The 19,921-nt window shown below is 42.6% G+C and overlaps 1 protein-coding gene across 1 annotated transcript; it reads right to left on the reverse strand.

Moving 5' to 3' along the window:
- Positions 1 to 1,384: 1,384 nt before the first annotated feature.
- Positions 1,385 to 19,228, reverse strand: TTC5 (tetratricopeptide repeat domain 5). Its single transcript, XM_066277260.1, has 10 exons — positions 19,132 to 19,228; positions 14,057 to 14,189; positions 12,890 to 13,101; positions 12,347 to 12,497; positions 11,058 to 11,149; positions 8,628 to 8,684; positions 7,223 to 7,369; positions 6,834 to 7,048; positions 5,393 to 5,537; positions 1,385 to 1,964 (listed from the first exon to the last, which is right to left on the reverse strand). The coding sequence occupies exons 1-10, from the start codon at positions 19,177 to 19,179 to the stop codon at positions 1,845 to 1,847; spliced, it is 1,320 nt and encodes a 439-aa protein (XP_066133357.1). The 5' UTR covers positions 19,180 to 19,228; the 3' UTR covers positions 1,385 to 1,844.
- Positions 19,229 to 19,921: the final 693 nt, after the last annotated feature.

Genomic DNA, 19,921 nt, shown 5'->3' on the forward strand with positions numbered 1-19,921 from the left:
GATTGCTTTCTTATATGTGCATTGACCAGGGGGCTCCAGCTAAACCAGTGACCCCTTGTTCAAGCCAGTAACCTTTGGCTTCAAGCCAGCAACCACGGGGTCGTGTCTATGGTCCAATGCTCAAGTCCGCAACCCCATGCTTAAGCTGGTGAGCCCATGCTCAAGCTGGCAACCTTGGGGTTTTGAACCTGAGTTCTCAGCATGCCAGGTTGATGCTTTATCCAGAGCCACCACCTGGTCAGGATACTACTAGTATTTTTTTTATACATGATGTTAAAGATGTACCTCATAAAGTTAGCCTTTTGGACCAAAAGAATGGACTTCAAAATTTTATCCTAGATCCAGCCTTTATACCTTCTTTAGATAGGTGCTTATGAAGAGTCTTCTGTATTTTACATTCTTTATAAATTGAATGAGTCATCAATGATATACAAGTCACTAGTCAAAAGAGTTGAACAGGAATAAAATAAAAAATTTAAGAAACAAAGTTGAACAGGACTGGACCAAGGACAAAGACCTGAGCCACATATCTCTAGAAGTCTTCCTTCCAAGTTAATCTGGATCCAATAATGTATCACCTAGTTGGTTATTAATTCTCCCTCATATTTTCCCATAAAGATATTAAGAGAACCTATATAGGCCCTGGCCGGTTGGCTCAGCGGTAGAGCGTCGGCCTGGCGTGCGGAAGACCCGGGTTCGATTCCCGGTCAGGGCACATAGGAGAAGCGCCCATTTGCTTCTCCACCCCGCCCTCCTCCTTCCTCTCTGTCTCTCTCTTCCCCTCCCGCAGCGAGGCTCCATTGGAGCAAAGATGGCCCGGGCGCTGGGGATGGCTCCTTGGCTTCTGCCCCAGGCGCTAGAGTGGCTCTGGTCGCGGCAGAGCATCGCCCCCTGGTGGGCAGAGCGTCGCCCCTGGTGGGCGTGCCAGGTGGATCCCGGTCGGGCGTATGCGGGAGTCTGTCTGACTGTCTCTCCCCGTTTCCAGCTTCGGAAAAATACAAAAAAAAAAAAAAAAAAAAAAAAGAGAACCTATATAAAATCTATCACTAGCATCTAAAAAAAATTAAATATCTAGGTCTGTCTTTCAGTCTAGTAATAGTATTAGAAGAGTGTCATCTTGGACTATGACGACAACCCCCCAGGATGACAGAATGGGGAAATGGAAGGAGGGTGGCTCCCAGCGACTTTGTGGAGCTGCCCCTCCTGCCCCGGATTGCCTACCGCCAGAACTCTTAATTGAAAGAGAAATAAACTATTTTGTATAATGGGGGAAAAGGTAGTGGGCATTTTTCTAATGGATTGAAGTGATCCTAAAAACCAAGAATCCAAGCCTAAAGAGAATAAAGCAAGCCAAACAACACAGCATTATTTTTTTCCAAACATATTTAATTCTGTTCCAGCCCCCAAAAAGGGAATAAACCTAAATTTTTAAAAATAAAATAAAAATTACTAAACACAAAGCCATTATAAAGTTAAGCCCCCTCCCTTAGCAATAAATACTGAAAGAATATATACACGAGGCTCAGGAAGGAGGCAAGAGGAACCTTGGCGACTCAGTCCCATTGCAAGATCCCAACACTTCTACCAATTCCAAGCTCTTTGCTGAAAAAATAGAAGAGCAATGAAAGACACAAGAGCATGTGGCCCCAGAGAACCAGAACAAATAAACAGGAGGGAAAGAAGGGATACAAAGTGTCTTACAGGACAGGGGAAGGAAAAGTTGTCATCTAAAACATCCCCCCATTCCATTTGAGTCACTGGATGCGGCTGGTCCCGCTGACGATGGCCCTTGGACGTATCCCGGGCCTCCAGCTCCTCTTTAGCATGCAGGTTTCAGTAAGGTGTCATTCACACTGCGGCCTTGATGCCACAATGGCAGCAGCCTGGCTGCTGGAGCCCTGGGGCTTCCCATTCACCACTAGCAAGAGGGGAGTCTCTACACGAACACTGGAGAAGGAATAGTCCTAGAAAAGACAAACATACAAAGGTCTGTTATAGATACTGAAATGGAACAAACTCCAACATGGGGGGGACACCACACCTGTGACTTTCTCCTCCTCTCTCCCCACTCAGTATATAAGCCTCTTACCTCCAACTCACATTCAACAAAGCTGAGCTAACAAAGAGGATATAATTTTCCCAAAGTTGTCAATATTTAGAAGGAAAATCTGGGGCAGGCAGGGTGCCAGTAGTGTCACAAGAATGAGACAATTCTGATTCAAAAAAGAGGTTTCTGGCACTAATAAAAAAAGGGTACCCATAGCGCTCCCGGAAACTGCCCTCCCACAGTGTTTGTTGACAACTGTAACTAGGCACATATAGCGGCCAGCCAGGTGGAAATTCTGTGAAACTCTTAGTCCAGAATTTGTAAGGTCCTAAATTAACCTGCAAGATAGAAATTAAAGTTATTTCTCCCTTTACATCAAGAGGCAGAAACAGAATGTGTGGATTAGACATTCTCCTAATGACAGAAAAGACCATCTCATTTCATCAGTTCAAATGTACTTTTAGTTGTTAAATATGTTTTTAAAAGATCTTCATCTAAAAAAATATTGTTTCACTGGCAGAGTGAAGGAGCCTCTTTTAAATCAAAGTAAAGATGTAAATTAAAGTGTTCTCATAAATTCAACTTTTTTAAATATCCTAACAGTAACCAAAAAAAAAAAAAAAATGGCAACTTACAAAAGGAATATAGTCCCTAAACATATAATAAAATGTTCAACCTCTCCAATAATCAAGAAACCAAAGTCAAACAATAGTGATGCCGTATTTTTCACATAAGATCAGCAAATAATTTTTCAAAGGTTTCTAAACTAAGTTGAAAAGAAACTACAGGGAAACAATTGCATCCACTTTTGGTAATATCTGGTACAACCTTCTGCAACATTATCTGGCAATGTGTATCAAAAACTCTTAGAATTCTGCATACCCTTTAGAGTCAGGATTGTACACTAGAAATTCATTTAAGAGAATAATCATGGACATGGCAGATATAAAAATATTTACTACTTTTATAACAGTAAAAAATTTTTTAAATTATCTAAATCCAGAGTCAGCAAATTGTTTCTGAAAAGGGATAAATAAGCATAGACTTCCAACTGTGACACTGTAGTGCAAAGCAGCCACAGACAATAGTAAACAAATGAATGTGATCTTGTTTCAAAACAACTTATGAACACTGACATTTGAATATTCTGTAATTTTCACGTATTACAAATGGGCACACAACACAATCAACAGTTCAAATGCTACAGAGATGTTTACCTGAAACCTATGTACTTATTGAATCAATGTCACCCCATTAAACTTAATTTCTAAATAAAATAAAATATAGAAGACATTCTTAACTTACAGGCCATACAAAAACAGGCAGTGAGTCAGATATGGTTAATGGGCTATAGTTTGCCCATACCTGATCTAAAGTAGTTACCATATTTTTCGCTCTATAAGATGCACTTTTCTTCCCATAAAAGTGGAAGGGAAAATGCTCATGTGTCTTAAGGAGTGAAAAATACGATATTCTATTAAATTTTTTTTTTCTTTTTCATTTTTCTGAAGCTGGAAACAGGGAGAGACAGTCAGACAGACTCCCGCATGCGCCCGACCGGGATCCACCCGGCAGGCCCACCAGGGGCGACGCTCTGCCCACCAGGGGGCGATGCTCTGCCCATCCTGGGCGTCGCCATGTTGCGACCAAAGCCACTCTAGTGCCTGAGGCAGAGGCCACAGAGCCATCCCCAGCGCCCGGGCCATCTTTGCTCCAATGGAGCCTTGGCTGCGGGAGGGGAAGAGAGAGACAGAGAGGAAAGCACAGCGGAGGGGTGGAGAAGCAAATGGGCGCTTCTCCTGTGTGCCCTGGCCGGGAATCGAACCCGGGTCCTCCGCACGCTAGGCTGACGCTCTACCGCTGGGCCAACCGGCCAGGGCTATTAAATATTTTAACAATATTTAATATTTGGTTCAGAATATTTTTTTTCTTATTTTCCTCCTTAAAACCCTAGGTGTGCCTTACAGTCAGGCGCATCTTACGGAACAAAAAATACGGTAAATACCTATGCTCAGAGAGATTTTATGAGGACCTGAATGAGCCAGGGCAGAAAGTAAAACTTAGTACAGTGTCCAGAAGTCAGTTTAAGTCTTCGGTTAATTTTAATTATCATCATCACCTTCTGATACCTCTATGTGTCAATTCAGACAAAAGTTGTAGAATATTTAAAAAAACAGAAAATGTTCACAAACATTTGCATATAATATTCTATTCATGATTAAAACTATACATATAAATGTGTGTATATATTTATGAAAAGGAAAAAGACTGGAGGTATACGTATCAAACTGTTAATAGTAATAACATCTCAGTGACAATATTTCAGTTCACTTTTTAAAATTTATTTTTATTGAGATAATTGGCTTATAGTATTGTATAAGTTTAGGTATACAACATGTTAATTTGATAATTCATATACAGTAATGTGATTACTACCCTGGTGTTAGCTAACACCTCTACCACATCACATAATCATCAGTTCTATTTTGTGGTGGAAACAATTAGACCTACTCTCTTAGCAACTTTGAAGTTAAAAAGACCATTTTTGTATATAGTTACTCTGCTGTGCATTAGCTCTCCGGGACTTATTTATCTACTATTTGCAAGTTTGTACCTTTAAACAACATCTCCACAATTCCCCTAACCCCCAGTAACCATTCTATTTTCTGCTTTCTACAAGTTCAGCTTTTTTAGATTCCACATATAAATGATATCATGTAGTATTTCTTGTGTGGTGGGGGAAGAAACAGAGAGAGAGAGGGACAGACAGGGACAGGCAGACAGGAAGGGAGAGAGATGAGAAGCATCAATTCTTCGTTGCAGCATCTTATTTATTTGTTCATTGACTGCTTTCTCATATGTGCCTTGATGGGGTGGGAGGCTACAGCAGAGCAAGTGATCCCTTGCTCAAGCCCATGACCTTGGGCTCAAGCCAGCAAGCCCACGCTCAAGCTGGTGACCCCACACTCAAGCCAGTGAGCCCATGCTCAAGCTGGTGAGCTTTGCTCAAACCAGATGAACCCGCGCTCAAGCCAGCAACCTTGGGGTTTCAAACCTGGGTCCTCTGCATCCCAGTCCAACACTCTGTCCATGTGCCACCGCCTGGTCAGGCCATGCAGTATTTCTTTATCTGTTTGGTTCATTTTTTCATTCTTTCTGTTTACCAGTAGTTTCCCTTTTTAGTAAAAATTACATTATATATATGTGTGTGTGTATGTGTTTATATACATGCTATCATATACACACACACACATAAATGTATTCCTTTACATAATTTTTAAGAGAGATAAACTTGGTCCTACTTTCAGAGCCTATAAATTGAGAAACATCCTAGCAATCGCTCACCTTTCCTTTGTGCTGAATTCGGTGAAGCCGCAGGGTGGGCTCTGGAATGGCTACAGAGTCCCCAATGAGCACTCCCCAACTCTGCACAATATTATACACCATCACTGCATAGCATGGTCCATCTGAATCTACCAGGCCAAATGTACTGCCAGGTTAAAGTACGTTGAGACAGGAAGGGAAAAAATGGTGGGGAAAAAGAAAAGAAACAGTGGTTTTAAAATACCAGTAAAATAAACAAGTGCTTTCTTAGTAACTTATTTAGAAAACCTATGGCAGGTACCATCAGCCACTACAGACATCTGGGTCATTTGTCTTAGACATGCAATACCTTTAGAGAACACACACAGGACTCTGTTACTTTGCCAAGAAGTAGGACACATGCACACTGAGACCACCGAACAATTATTAATACCAAACTACCTTAAATGTTGCAGCTGAAATATTATTCCTGGTCTATCAATTTAACTATCACAACCTTCATCAAACTCTCTAGCCATAATTGTTCATTTAGTTTAATTCCACAAACTTTTACTGAATATAGTGTTTCAAGCATTGTGCTTAGAAGACACCAACCCAGCTATGGATGAGCTAACAGTTTAGCAGGAGTCAGACAGTTGCACCGTCGCTTCCAGTGTGACTGTGAGAGGTACTAGAACAACTTTTCCCTTGTGCTGAATTCAGTAAAGCCAAAGGCTGGGCAGGAACATCCAGAGGAGAAATGTCTAAATCAAAAAGCAGGAAAGGTTTCCTTGAAAATACTAAATCTTAAAGGAATGAAAAATAGCTGTGTCCAAACAGGAAAACATTCTCAGTGGGGGGACAAGGACGAGGACTAACTGGGAAGGAACACTAGGGAACTTCCTGGAAGTGGTGAGGGATCAAGGAGTGACAGCACTGATAAAATTCTAATTTCTCAAGAATTAAACATTTTCTAAATAAATTTATTTTTTTACATTTTTCCATTGATTTGAGAGAGAAAGAGAGAAACATCAACTCATTGTTTCACTTAGTTGCTTCATTCAGTTGTGTGCTCATTCACTGCTTTTCCTGTATGCCCTATGGGCAGCTGAACTCACAACATCTAGTGTTCGGGTCAATATTTTGTCTATTGAGCCACCTGGCCAGGGCCTAAATCAATATTCTTAACTCACTTCTTCTGGTAGACTTTAAGCACCTTCTTTTGAGGCTTTTACATTTCTTTTTTTTTTTTAACTTCCTACAACACATATAGCAGATGCTCAATAAATATTTGTGGAAAAAACAGTGGTAACCGAATCTACACCACCTAGATGACACCTGTTCATGGGACAGTCACAGAAGGGAAGCAGAACTCACTGATCTGTGATCACTAATTATATCCTCAATTGTCAGAAAAAGTCCAGGAAGTGAGAGGATTCGTTCAAAAAGATTTTAAAAAAAAGGAGAGGCAAGTGAAACTCACAAGGGGACTTTCTCCTCTGTGGTAAGGCTGAACACCACCTTCCCCAGGATCACAGCACCACTGTTCACACCAGGCCGCAGTGCACTCAGCGGCTTGAGCTCCAGGGTCACCTTCTGCCCAGAGGCTGACTGATAGCGCCCATCACCACAAGGACCTAGATGGGCTGGACGCAAGCTTCCCAGCATGCTCTGCAACTTTTTGGCCTTCACTTTTCCCTGCAAAGGGGAATTGATAAGAAGGTGGGAACCATCATTCCCTTTGAGAGTCTAGTCCTTGCCTCCCACCTACCTACTTTTCTATAGGTCACTACTACCAAAGCCTATTCTAGTCTTATTTTATTGATGTATAGCAGAATTAAAAAGTAGAATCCAGCCTTTAGACATCTTTACCTTGCTCTCAAGGAGGCTGGTTAATCTATTCAGGAATTCCAGGAGTTGTTGCTCTCGCTGACAGGGCTCTGGCCAGGCAGGGTCCAGGGCTGCAGCCCGGGAAAAGCCCTCCAGGGCGTCCGCATAATTCTCTTCATATTTATGTAACTGCACAAAAAGTAACCAAAAACCTCCCAGTTAGTTATATTTAACACCAACTATGCCAGGGGAGTAATGGCACAGTGGGTTAGAAATCTAGAGAAATAGGCTGTCCTCCTCCCCAGTTGTCTTCCTGTCCTACAGTGAACACTTTGAAGAGATGGTAACACCTTAACATCCTCCTTCCTGGCCACGGTGGTCACAAACCCAAAGATGGAATAATTTCAAGGAAGCTAACTTCCAAACCCTAAACTAGTTAAGTTGCATATATTGGGTCATTCTATTATTATATTTATAATAAGCATTTCAGAAGAGTCTTCTAGCTCTGGCTGGTTGGCTCAGCGGTAGAGCGTCGGCCTGGCGTGCGGGGGACCCGGGTTCAATTCCCGGCCAGGGCACATAGGAGAAGCGCCCATTTGCTTCTCCACCCCACCCCCCTCCTTCCTCTCTGTCTCTCTCTTCCCCTCCCGCAGCCAAGGCTCCATTGGAGCAAAGATGGCCTGAGCGCTGGTGATGGCTCCTTGGCCTCTGCCCCAGGCGCTAGAGTGGCTCTGGTCACAACAGAGCGACCCCCACCCTGGAGGGGCAGAGCATCGCCCCCTGGTGGGCAGAGCGTCGCCCCTGGTGGGCATGCCGGATGGATCCCGGTCGGGCGCATGCGGGAGTCTGTCTGTCTCTCCCCGTTTCCAGCTTCAGAAAAATACAAAAAAAAAAGGCTAAAAAAAGACACACAGGAGAAGCACACATCTGCTTCTCCATCCCTCCCCCTCTCCTTTCTCTCTATCTCTCTCTTCCCCTCCCACAGCCAAGGCTCCACTGGAGCCAACTTGGCCAGAGTGCTGAGGAGGCTCCATGGCCTCTGCCTCAGGCACTAGAATGGCTCCAATTGCTGTGGAGCAACGCCCCAGAGGGACCGAGCATCACTACCTAGTGGGCATGTCGGGTGGATCCCGTTCAGGCGCATGCGGGAGTCTGTCTATCTCCCCCAGCCCCCCGCCCCTCACTTTGGAAATATACAAAGAAAAAAAGAAGAGTCTTCTAAACTGTCCCTCTCATTCCCTATGCACCCTCCCACACCCTCAACCCCTTCTCCTTTCCCTCCAATGACCCCACCAGACCCTAAAGTTCAATTGAGACAGTTCTTCCTAGAAATAATTCTATTTTTTCCTTACAGTCTGTATCTTGTCCCTATGAATACATAGCTATCCTCACAGGATAAGTTCTAAATTTATTTAACTTCAAATGACCACCACTCCACAGGTCTTACTGTTGCCCTGTTCAGATGAAGATCAGGATTGCTGGAAGCTGTCCGGTCAACCTTCTCCTGTAATGAGACAAAAAGATCATCAGTGGATCCTGTCTCAGTCTTAAGGATGGCCATGCCCAACATGTGCTAAACTTCCTCTCCCTGAAAAAATTCAAGTTTCTTCCTTGTCAAAATGTGACCTGTACCCACACTAATACACAGTAATTGTTTGTGTGGTACATTACACAGTCCCGGAAACCTCAAGGATGCAAAGGGTTTTGCATGAGCGTGAAACTTTAAAATATGATAATAGTTTATCCATGCCATTGTATTAAGAAAGGAAAAATATGTGAAAGTATTGTGATAAAAAAAGAAATTTAACGCCTGGCCTGTGGTGGCGCAGTGGATGAAGTGTCGACTTGGAATGCTGAGGTCGCCAGTTCAAAACCCTGGGTTTGTCGGGTCAAGGCACATAGGAGAAGTAACTACAATGAGTTGATGCTTCCTGTTCCTCCCCTCTCTCTCTCTCTCCCCTCTCTCTAAAATTAATAAATAAAATCTTAAAAAAAAAAAAAAGAAATTTAACAGTGAGATGATGGTATGAATAAGAAAAGCCTAGGAAAGAAATTATGGGAATTTAATGCTTTCTTCTCTCCATGAGCCCCGCTCCAGACCAGACAGAATCATGTTTGTATGTCCAAGCCCCCTTAAAACACACATTGAAAGTCAACATTTTTTTTATTTTTTATTAAGAGGCAGGGAGACAGAGACAGACTCCCACATGCGCCTCCAACTGGGATCGACCCGGCAAGCCTCCTATGGGGGCAATGCTCTGCCCATCTAGGGCCACTGCTCCGTTGCTCGGGCAACAGAGCTACTTTAGCACCTGAGGCAGAGGTCATGGAGCCATCCTCAGCATCCAGCGCCAATTTTGCTCAAACCATTCGAGCCATGGCTGAGGGAGGGGAAAAGAGAGAGAGAGAGAGAGAGGTAGAAGGGAAGAAAAGCAGATGGTCACCTCTCCTGTGTGCCCTGACTGGAAATTGAACCCATGACCTCCACAGAACTGGCCAATGCTCTACCACTGAGCCAACCCAACAGGGCCAAAAGTCAAATTCTGATTTTCTAATTTAACTAAAGGGCCAGAAACCACATGACAGTACAGGCAAATGTGCTGTGAAGAAACTACTGGTGATGTTTATGGCTACGTTCATTTTATTTTTTTAAACTCTATCCATTACCTGGCACACTGCAAAAGGACTAACAACATGAATTAAAATTATTCAAATGGCCTGACCTGTGGTGGCACAGTGGCTAAAGCATTGACCTGGAACGCTAAGGTCGCTGGTTCAAAACCCTGGGCTTGCCTGGTCAAGGCACATATGGGAGTTGATGCTTCCTGTTCCCTGCCTCCCCCCTCTACCCCATGTGTGTGTGTGTGTGTGTCTCTCTCTCTCCGCTCTAAAATGAATAAATAAAATCTTTAAAAAAATTATTCAAATGGTTGGTTCAAATATGTTTTAAATGCAAGTCTGAGACATTAAGAATTAAAAGCAACTACTCAGCAGAAGCCAAATACAAAATTATAAAGGAGTACACTATAGTATTCTTTAAAATATAAACATTAACCAAATTAAGAAATTAGAATAAAATATAATTCTTCTACTTAAAATTTCCCTGAAAAAAGGACAGTCCCTATTCTGCAGATATGAATATAAGGTAGCTGTATTCTTTATTCCGCCAGATGAAGCAAATTAAGTAATGGTAAATTCAAAAGCAATTCTGCATCGAGAAACAAGAAAACAAATGAAGAAAGGTGAATATAAGGCCTAAATAAAGTGCTCAGGAAGCCAATGTGAACCTTTTACTATCGAGTAACTGGGCATCAGGAACCCCCATGCAAGTGGCCAGGATGTAAAAATGGCCTGAAAGCCAAAGCAAAGCATTCGCTCCGGTGAAATAATTCCTAGGAAGTGATGCAGAATGGGTTATACGCTGTCTTCTATTTCAGCCTATGAGAAATTCAGAGCCATGGTATATAATGGTTAATCTGGGAATAGTGTTTAATCTATACCAAGTATTAGTTTTCATTTTTCTTAAAATATGCACACAAATAAGTATATCTTCATATAGAATTTATTCTCATCTAAAAAGATGAATAAAAAATCTAGACAGCCCAAGGAGCTATTTAGCACTGAGGTCCCACACTGCGAGTGGTTGCTAATACTGAAGTGATAAGAAGAAACAAGTTACTTCTAGAGACATGGCTTTGCAAAAGCACATATGGATGCCAGCAAACACTGGCCATCCTGCTTGCTAAAGAGCCACAAGGAAAACTGAACGACAAAAAAAAAAAAATTAAAAAAATTAAAAAAAAAAAAAAACACTGAACGACACTCTTGCTTCCATTGCTGCCTCTATGCATCTGCTAGGATGACCATAAATACTTACGGCTTGGGCATAGGCACTGAGGGCTTGCTGAGAGATCTTAGGGTTCTGACCAGTATTGAAGTAAAGAGAAAGGTACGCATTTCCCAGAATATCTGAAAGATAAATACAGGGTTTACATTGTGCATGTAAGGATTCTGGAGGTTGCCACTCATCCTAGTAAGTAAAAAGCTGAAGAGACTTTTACTTCACAACTCTTCTTGGATCCATGACAGAGGGCACACCACTGGGCAAACCACTGTCCCAAATGGAGAGGCAGGTGCATACTGGGAGTTACGGCTATTGGAACAGAAACTCACAAGCTGCCATGGGGAACAAAGCTGGGGTAGGAAAACCTGAGCTGTAGTTGATAATAATAATTTATTGGACACTCAGCATGGACAAGTCAGGGAGTTAAAAATACAGAGGTCCCAGTTATAACGAGGCCCCCACAATGTTGTGAGATCAACCTCCAGGAGCTCAACCAGATTCCCACAGCAAATATCAGAGAAATTAAATCCCTGGTGCTTCCAGCAGAGGGAGTGGAAAAAGGAACATTCTGAATTATGCTAGGCAGTGAGTGTTTTTCAACTGCCAGTCTGCAGACAAACGCCTGTCCACTAAAATTTCATACCGGTGTACGAAAGAGTTAACCACCCTGATGTCATATGAAGAATACAGAGTCGGGGTGCAACTGGCACGGAATTTCTGGTGGACCGGAACCAATCTGCGAACCAATGCTGAAAACCACTGTGCTAGAGCACTCTGTTCTTAACAAAAGTGAACGGGGTCTGCACTCAGGAAAAACTAGTTAACCAGACCGAACTGACCTGAAGAAGGGAACTCCCAACTCCACCCCACTCCAGCCATCCTGTCCTATCTAAGGGAAGAGAAAAAGCTGATGCAGTGATGGTTCATTTCAGAGCCCAAGTTCAAGATATGACCTGTTTTGGTCCCCCTGAAAAACCTACTGGAAGGCCTGATGCAAACTAGTGGCAACACTGTATTTAGTATACCCCACATTCCCCTGGGATAGAGGCAGACAGGGACCTGAGGAGAGAGCTGAACAGACTACGCAAGAGCCCTGCCTTGCTTGTGTGGAAACAGAAGCCTCCTTTCATGAGTGAAAAAACCCAGGAGTTCCTAGAATAGTGGTTCAACATAACACCTCACAGGCTTCTTCAAAACACAGATGTCCTGGCTTCACAGTTAGAGGCGGACTCAACAAGTAGGCTCCAGATGATTATGGTGGGCAACTATGGTTGAGAACCACTGCTCTAGAAAGTAGCTGGGGATCTTTTGAGAGCACTCACACCAGGAGCGGCCATCATGGATATCCATCTGCACGGCCAATTTAGCCTGCCGGACACTGTCCATGACATGACGAGAATGCACATCCTCAGAGTCAGTCCGCAGCTGGCGAAGCACCATTGACAGGTTTTGAAGAGAGACTTTGTTCTTGCACTGCAAAGGGAGAAGACGTATACTCAACCTTCCTAATTCTAGCTCCCCTTTCCAGAACTATTCTGTCCCCATCTTCTTCTAAATCTAATTTGTCATCTTAATTCTTACTGCCACGTATACCTTAGACCCACATCTACAAAGATCAACTTGGTTGCTAACTTCTCTTCACTGTTCATCTACCCCTGAACCTGATCCCATCATCATCTTCCGTTCTCAGTCCCCTGTCCCTGTTTTCCTCATCCAGGTCTGTTCCCCCACCCATCCTCCCTTCTGATTCTTCTCCTAGTTCCAATACAGTTCTGTTCTGGTATTCATATCCGACGGAAATTCACAGAACCAAAGCATTCCATCTTTCCCATCTGTGTTTTCTGAGGGGACAGTGGTCAGCTCACATGGGTGAGGGCTCCTGAGAAGCAGGTGTGGGCAGCTGCAACATCTCCTTTCTTCCAGTACACCTCCCCCAGCTGGTTCCAGGCTTCCACCAGCTTGGGCTCCAGCTTTACAGCCTTCGACAAAAGCTCCTCAGCCTTAGGGCTATAATCAGGAGTCACATTCAGAGCCTTCCCAGTTAGCATCAGAACCTGTGCCTTGCCCTGGACAGAACCTAGGAGAAAAGAGGAAAAGGTACGTGCAGGAAAGTAGAAAAACCCAAACAGTCTTACAGATAAGATCAGGACACTATCTCTCAAGGAATAACCCATGTCAGCTCTAGAAATAAAATACTTGAGGAAAATCTTTTTGAACAAACCACTTATTGAAAGCCTACCACAGGCAGAGAACCATATTATGTAATGTAATGGGGTAACAAAGAAAGCATTATCCATACCTTTGATTGGCTTACAATCTAGAAGAGAGGACAAAGCATATCAATGGAAAATTAAAACAATGAAAAGGAGCATATACATACAGACAGACAATGAGTGGGTCTTAAAGGGCGAATAGAAAAAAACACACAAGACCATCTAGGTAAGGAAATGATGTAAACAGACAGGAGCAGAACACATGTGGCACGTTTGTGAGAGAATGAATGCATGATCCCAATGAATGAAACAAAAACTTCCTCTATGAGTATGCAGTCAGAAAGAAGTATAAAAACAGAGTCCGAAAGTGGAGCCTTTAATACCAGATTACGGGGTTTAGGCTTCAACCACTCAAGAGTAGCAATCTTTGAAGATTCTTGAGCGAAGAGGCAGACAAAAGGATACGATTAATTGCATGAAGTAATGATTCAGAAAGATAATGGCCACAGTCATTAAATAAGTTGATTTGGAAGAAAAAGATATTAGAGACAGAAAATTCAGTTAAGAAGATCACTGTAATAGTTCAAGCAACAAGTATGGTCTTTTATTTCATGGCATTTGTTATAACTGAACTTTAGGAAAATTAGTTCAGAGTACTGAAAAGTTGTCATCCTGAAAAAGGACCCTTAGAGGAAATACTCTGTTGTAGCATGCTGTAGCAGCCACAAATACAGTAGGATACAAAGACTATACTGAGCAAGGAAACTCTATCACATGTCAGTGATGGCAGGAGGTTGCATGCTCTTTCGGAACTCATACCCACTACTTCCTTCATCTGCTGCAGGGTCTTCTCCATCTCCTCCCGCACATCCTGTTGCTTCCTCCCAGCATCCTCAATACTATGTGTCTCGAAATAGCACTCTCGAAATGAATAGAGTTGATCCACCAATTCCTAGAAATTGTAAGGATGATATTATTAAGTGGAGAGAACACCAGACAAGAAAAGTTGACAATGACTAACCACACCAACGCTTTGCCTACAAATACTGATTCTCTATCTCACCTAGGAATAATACGAGAGGCAGACAGCCAGGTCTATCAAAATGCCACAGATTGTAAGAAGAAACGCCTAGTGTCCCAGACCTACTCTCATGTTGTCCTGTGCCAGTCTCTGTACCATGACGACAGTGCTCTCTCTCCCAGCAGGGTTTCCCATATGACTAAGCATGTCACATACCACAGTCAAAAGGGGAGAAACAGGCCCTAGCCGGTTTGCTCAGTGGTAGAGCATCGGCCTGGCGTGCAGAAGTCCCGGGTTCAATTCCCGGCCAGGGCACCCAGGAGAAGCGCCCATCTGCTTCTCCACCCCTTCCCCTCTCCTTCCTCTCTGTCTCTCTCTTCCCCTCCCGCAGCCGAGGCTCCATTGGAGCAAAGACGGCCCGGGCGCTGGGGATGGCTCCTTGGCCTCTGCCCCAGGTGCTAGAGTGGCTCTGGTCGCAACAGAGCAACGCCCGAAGGGGCAGAGCATCGCCCCCTGGTGGGCAGAGCATCGCCCCCTGGTGGGCGTGCCGGGTGGATCCCGGTTGGGCGCATGCGGGAGTCTGTCTGACTGTCTCTCCCTGTTTCCAGCTTCAGAAAAAATACAAAAAAAGGGGGGGGGAACACTTTGCAACTTGAGAAAACAAAAGTTACTATATAATCTTATCTGGTACTGGTTCCCAAAGTATAAAACTTTGAAATTTACCCTTAAAACTGGACTTCTAATAAACACATTCTTATCCCTGTTATTTTCTATGTTAGTATCTGAAAATCCATAACCTCTGTGAACTTGATAATGTGAGAGTAGTTGTTTTCCAATGACAAACAGACCAATTTAAGCTTGAGAACCCTGGTATGTTTGCAGGCTTTGGTTTTGTTAAATACTTGTGTTTTTCATTGTTTTGTTTTGTTTTTGTCTAATCACCTTTTGGCTCTCTTGCATTCTAAGTAATGTTCTCTCAGAAATACATAATACCATTCCATCAAGTCTTAACTACTTCTACACCACATCCTAAATCCATCTACCTGTTTCCATCCTAATGTGACCATCCTGGACTAAATCAGCAATATTACATGGCTGGACTATTGCAGTAACTTATCTGGTCATCTTGCTTCTGCTCTCTCCCATTCTCCTCACTGTAGTGAATAATATCACAAAAATATATAGCACATCACACACTTACAGATAGTTGCCCATTGTAGACAGAATAAAATCTAACTCCCATCACAGACTAGAAGATTGACCTGACCTCCCACTACTCACCCTGCCACAAACTTCACTTCATATCATTCTCCCTCCTACGAAACTCAAGACACACTAGCTTTTATTCATGTCCTCAAATTCACCAACCTCAATCCCACTTTGGGGTCTTTACACATGCTGCTCACTCTGCCTGAACACTCCTTCCCTAGATCGTTACAGGGTTCATTTGCTATCTTCATTTAGATCTCAGTTCAAATACCAGTATCTCAGAGAGGCTCTCCCTGGCCACCCAAACTAAATGACCCCTTCTTCTTCTAACCACCATTAAATCATACTCTTATGTTCCTTCATAGTGCTTATCATTTGAAATTATGTGGCCAATTTACTATCTGTTGTCACCACCATTGTAATGAAAACTCCATGGTGGGAGAGGCTTAATGTGTTTAGTTTAGAGCCATTCCTGAGCACTGCAGAAGGGCTTAGGATGTGACAGGCTTTCACTAAATATGTTAATTGAGAGAATTAATAAACCATCCCTGTCACTAACAAATATGATACTTATGTCCTTTACTTAAAATCCTACTCAGAACAAAGAGAGTAGACTCCAGCAGTCCTTTTCAAATTTTACCGTGTGCATTATTTTTAGGTCCCGGCCTGCATATTCTGATTTTAGTTATTTTAGCAAAACTCAAAATTCTGCATTTTAACAAGCACTCTAGATCAGTGGTCCCCAACCCCTGGGCAGCAGACCGATACCGGTCCGTGGGCTATTTGGTACCGGTCCGCAGAGAAAGAATAAATAACTTACATTTCCATTTTATTTATATTTAAGTCTGAACAATGTTTTATTTTTTTTAAATGACCAGATTCCTTCTGTTACATCCATCTAAGACTCACTCTTGATGCTTGTCTCAATCACATGATACATTTATCCATCCCACCATAAAGGCCGGTCCGTGAAAATATTTTCTTTTTTTTTTTTTTTTTTTTTTACAGAGGCAGAGATAGACAGGGACAGACAGACAGGAACGGAGAGAGATGAGAAGCATCAATCATCAGTTTCTCGTTGCGCGTTGCGACTTCTTAGTTGTTCATTGATTGCTTTCTCACATGTGCCTTGACCGTGGGCCTTCAGCAGACCAAGTAACCCCCTGCTGGAGCCAGCGACCTTGTGTCTAAGCTGGTGAGCTCTTTGCTCAAACCAGATGAGCCCGCGCTCTAGCTGGCGACCTCGGGGTCTCGAACCTGGGTCTTCCACATCCCAATCCGACGCTCTATCCACTGCGCCACCACCTGGTCAGGCAATATTTTCTGACTTTAAACCGGTATGTGGCCCAAAAAAAGTTGGGGACCACTGCTCTAGATGACTGTAATAAAAACAGTACGTAAAAAGCACTTTGAGAAATACACTTAAATAGATTCCTGAAGCAAGATGTCTATAAGAGCCTGATCAGGCAGTGGCACAGTGGATAAGTGTCGGACTGGGATGCCGAGGACCCAGGTCCGAGACCCCGAGGTCACCAGCTTGAGTGAGGGCTCATCTGGTGTGAGCAAAAGCTCACCAGCTTGAGCCCAAGGTCGCTGGCTCGAGCAAGGGGTTACTTGGTCTGCTGAAGGCTCGCGGTCAAGGCACATATGAGAAAGCAATCAATGAACAGCTGAGGTGTCGTAACAAAAAACTGATGATTGATGCTTCTCATCTCTCTGTTCCTGTCTGTCCCTGTCTATCCCTCTCTCTGACTCTCTCTCTGTCTCTGTAAAAAAAAAAAAGATGTCTATAAGAATGAAATCAAAGCGTGCCACCATTCCCATGGATAGCGACATCACTATCCTCTTCCTCTCCTCTATTCCATTCCCCCGTTCCATTCCTGCACCTTCCCCACTCATTCCAAGATACCTAAGCACCCTTTCCTAGATGCCTACTGCATCTACCAAAAATGAGCCCAGGAAAAGACCATTCTCAGCAAAAATTATAATCAATATCCTTTTTCCCTACAAACAGCATGACTGCAAATTAGTAATTTTAGAGAGGGTCTTATTGTTTACTTTTAGTTTTTAAAGTAAAAGTGCAAGACATTGTTTGGTTTTGGTGTTTTGCTGGGGTGAGATTTTTAATAATCTTTTTTTTCATGGAGATATATATATTATATCTCTATGATATATATATGTATTACATATAATATTATATAATATATATCTGTATATATTATATAGAGAGAGATATAATGTTGTTAAATTTAAATACGTACATGTATAAAATACAAAATAAAAAATTCCTTGCCCCAGGCTGGTTGACTCAGTGGTAGAGCATTGGCCAGGCATGTGGAAGTCCCGGGTTCAATTCCTAATCAGGGCACACAGGGTAAGAGACCATCTGCTTCTCCACTCCTCTCCCCCTTCTCTCTCCTTCTCTCTCCCTCTCTCTCTCTCTCTCTCTTTCTTCTCCCACAGCCATGGATCAAATGTTTCGAGCAAGGTGAGGATGGTTCCATGGCCTTGCCTCAGGTGCTAAAATAGCTCGGTAGCAGAGCAGCAGCCCAGATAGGCAGAGCATCACCTGGTAGGGGGCACATACAGAAGTCTGTCTCTGCATCCCCCCTCTCACTTAATTTAAAATTCTTTTAAAAATAAAAAATTGCTCATCACCCCCCAACAACCTCAGAAATAACCACTACTTGGTATATATATTTCAGGTTTTCATATATATATATATGTATGTGTGTGTGGTGTATATATACACACATCACACGTACATATACACATTAACAAAATTTCTGTTTCCTCCAGTCACTCTAGGAAATAGTTGATCCAAATCTACTGGAAATGAAATAAAATTCACACTCTAAAAAGTGTTATTTTAATCTGCTCAAAAAAGCCAAAATCTCATCAATGTTCAAACTTTTGCATTAGAAGCCTTTAAGCAAGTTCCAAGCCTGTCACGGGTCTAATGTTTAAACTTCAGGCTGTCTTAGAACACAAAGAACTGAGTATCTGAGATTTAGGAAAAATCTTAGCTCATTAAACGAAAGTTAAAGAGCCAAGCCTAAGAGTTAGCTCCTACCTACAGAGTACAAAAGATTAGTCCTAATCAAAACTGCAGCTACCTGTGGACTGAGTGGAGTCTGTCCCCTCTGCATCAGACCCCAAACTGGATTGTGCAGTGTGGGGTGGAAAAACATGTTAAGTCCTAAAGGGAAAACCAGGATTCATGTGGAGCAAATCATTTCTGTGACTGTTGCCAGTTTCAAAGCAAGGAAATACTGAAGAAACGACCTTTATGGGGATCAAAACAACATGTAGTAACACCTCTTCCAGATCTGCCATCAACGTGTATACTATTCGTTATGGGTGAATTGAGGGGTGAAAAAAACTTCATAACAATGTGCAGAAATAAAGTTAGGAGCAACTAATCCTCTTCCATAGAAGGCTGAAATTAAGTCAGGAGGACTCAACACACAGGGGTTGCGCCTCTCCCACGGCCCGGGAGGCTCCCTGGCAAGCTTCGGCTGCACCTTCCGAAGTTGTTATAGTAACCACACGGACACCTGCAGGGTAGAACAGGCACCATGGAATTTGCAGATACGCATAAACTGGGGCCCCTGCTTCTTCCCGATAACAAAAGCACATTACGGGCTTTAACCAGTGACCTCACCTGCAATTTCTCCAAGATCTGTTGGACTTCTTCTTCTTCATCAGCCATAGTTTTCCGGCCACTCGCTCGGCTACTCCGCCCTCAACTGCATAACCCGAGAGACTCAGAGCTACTATCCTCATCATGGAACTACAGCGACATCTAGGGTGCTGGAGGCTTACCTGAACTTGAGTGGAGGAGCTGATTTTCAAGGAAGGGTATACAGCTCCAAACCAACTTAACGCAATGCCTAAAGATCAAAGAAGAGGCTCTATAATCACTTTTGAGTTCACAAACTTGCTATTTACCAAATCCTGCACACAAAGTGTTCTCAGATCAATTGCATGTATATTTGTCTCATATTTTCTTATTTATTATGCCAAGATTATAACACCCAAATAAAAGGATGCCTGTGTTACAAGTTTAAAATTTGAAGGAAATGTAGTACAACTGTAAAGGAACTTGTCTGAATATTTTCCAAACTTTACTGTTATTGTTTATATATGAGGAATTTTATCATTTTGAATACATCCTAATAAATCTACTACATTTAGGATGGTATTATAAAAGCCATAACTAACACACTAATAGTATATTATACATTAATAATGCTTATTGACAGACTATATATATCCAGGATACATAAGAAACAATGAATGTTTCCAGAGAGAAACTGAGAGTTGTTAGTGGGCAAAGAAAATTTTCACTGTGTACATTTTTTGAATCTTTTATCATGTACATGTATTAGCTACTCAAAAAGAAGCATCCTTGTAAATTTTTAAAAATCACTTCCACATACACTATTTTTGAA

The sequence above is a fragment of the Saccopteryx bilineata genome, chromosome 4 (assembly GCF_036850765.1).
Source record: "Saccopteryx bilineata isolate mSacBil1 chromosome 4, mSacBil1_pri_phased_curated, whole genome shotgun sequence".
In the NCBI taxonomy this organism is placed as follows: Eukaryota; Metazoa; Chordata; class Mammalia; order Chiroptera; family Emballonuridae; genus Saccopteryx; species Saccopteryx bilineata.

Excerpts from the sequence above, each read along its gene's own strand:
- TTC5 (XM_066277260.1), bottom strand. The coding sequence starts at position 19,179 with ATGGCTGATGAAGAAGAAGAAGTCCAACAGATCTTGGAGAAATTGCAG. Across the intron at positions 14,190-19,131 it reads AGATCTTGGAGAAATTGCAG|GAATTGGTGGATCAACTCTA; the intron begins GTGAGGTCACTG and ends TACAATTTCTAG. Across the intron at positions 11,150-12,346 it reads CCATGATGGCCGCTCCTGGT|ATATTCTGGGAAATGCGTAC; the intron begins GTGAGTGCTCTC and ends TTTATCTTTCAG.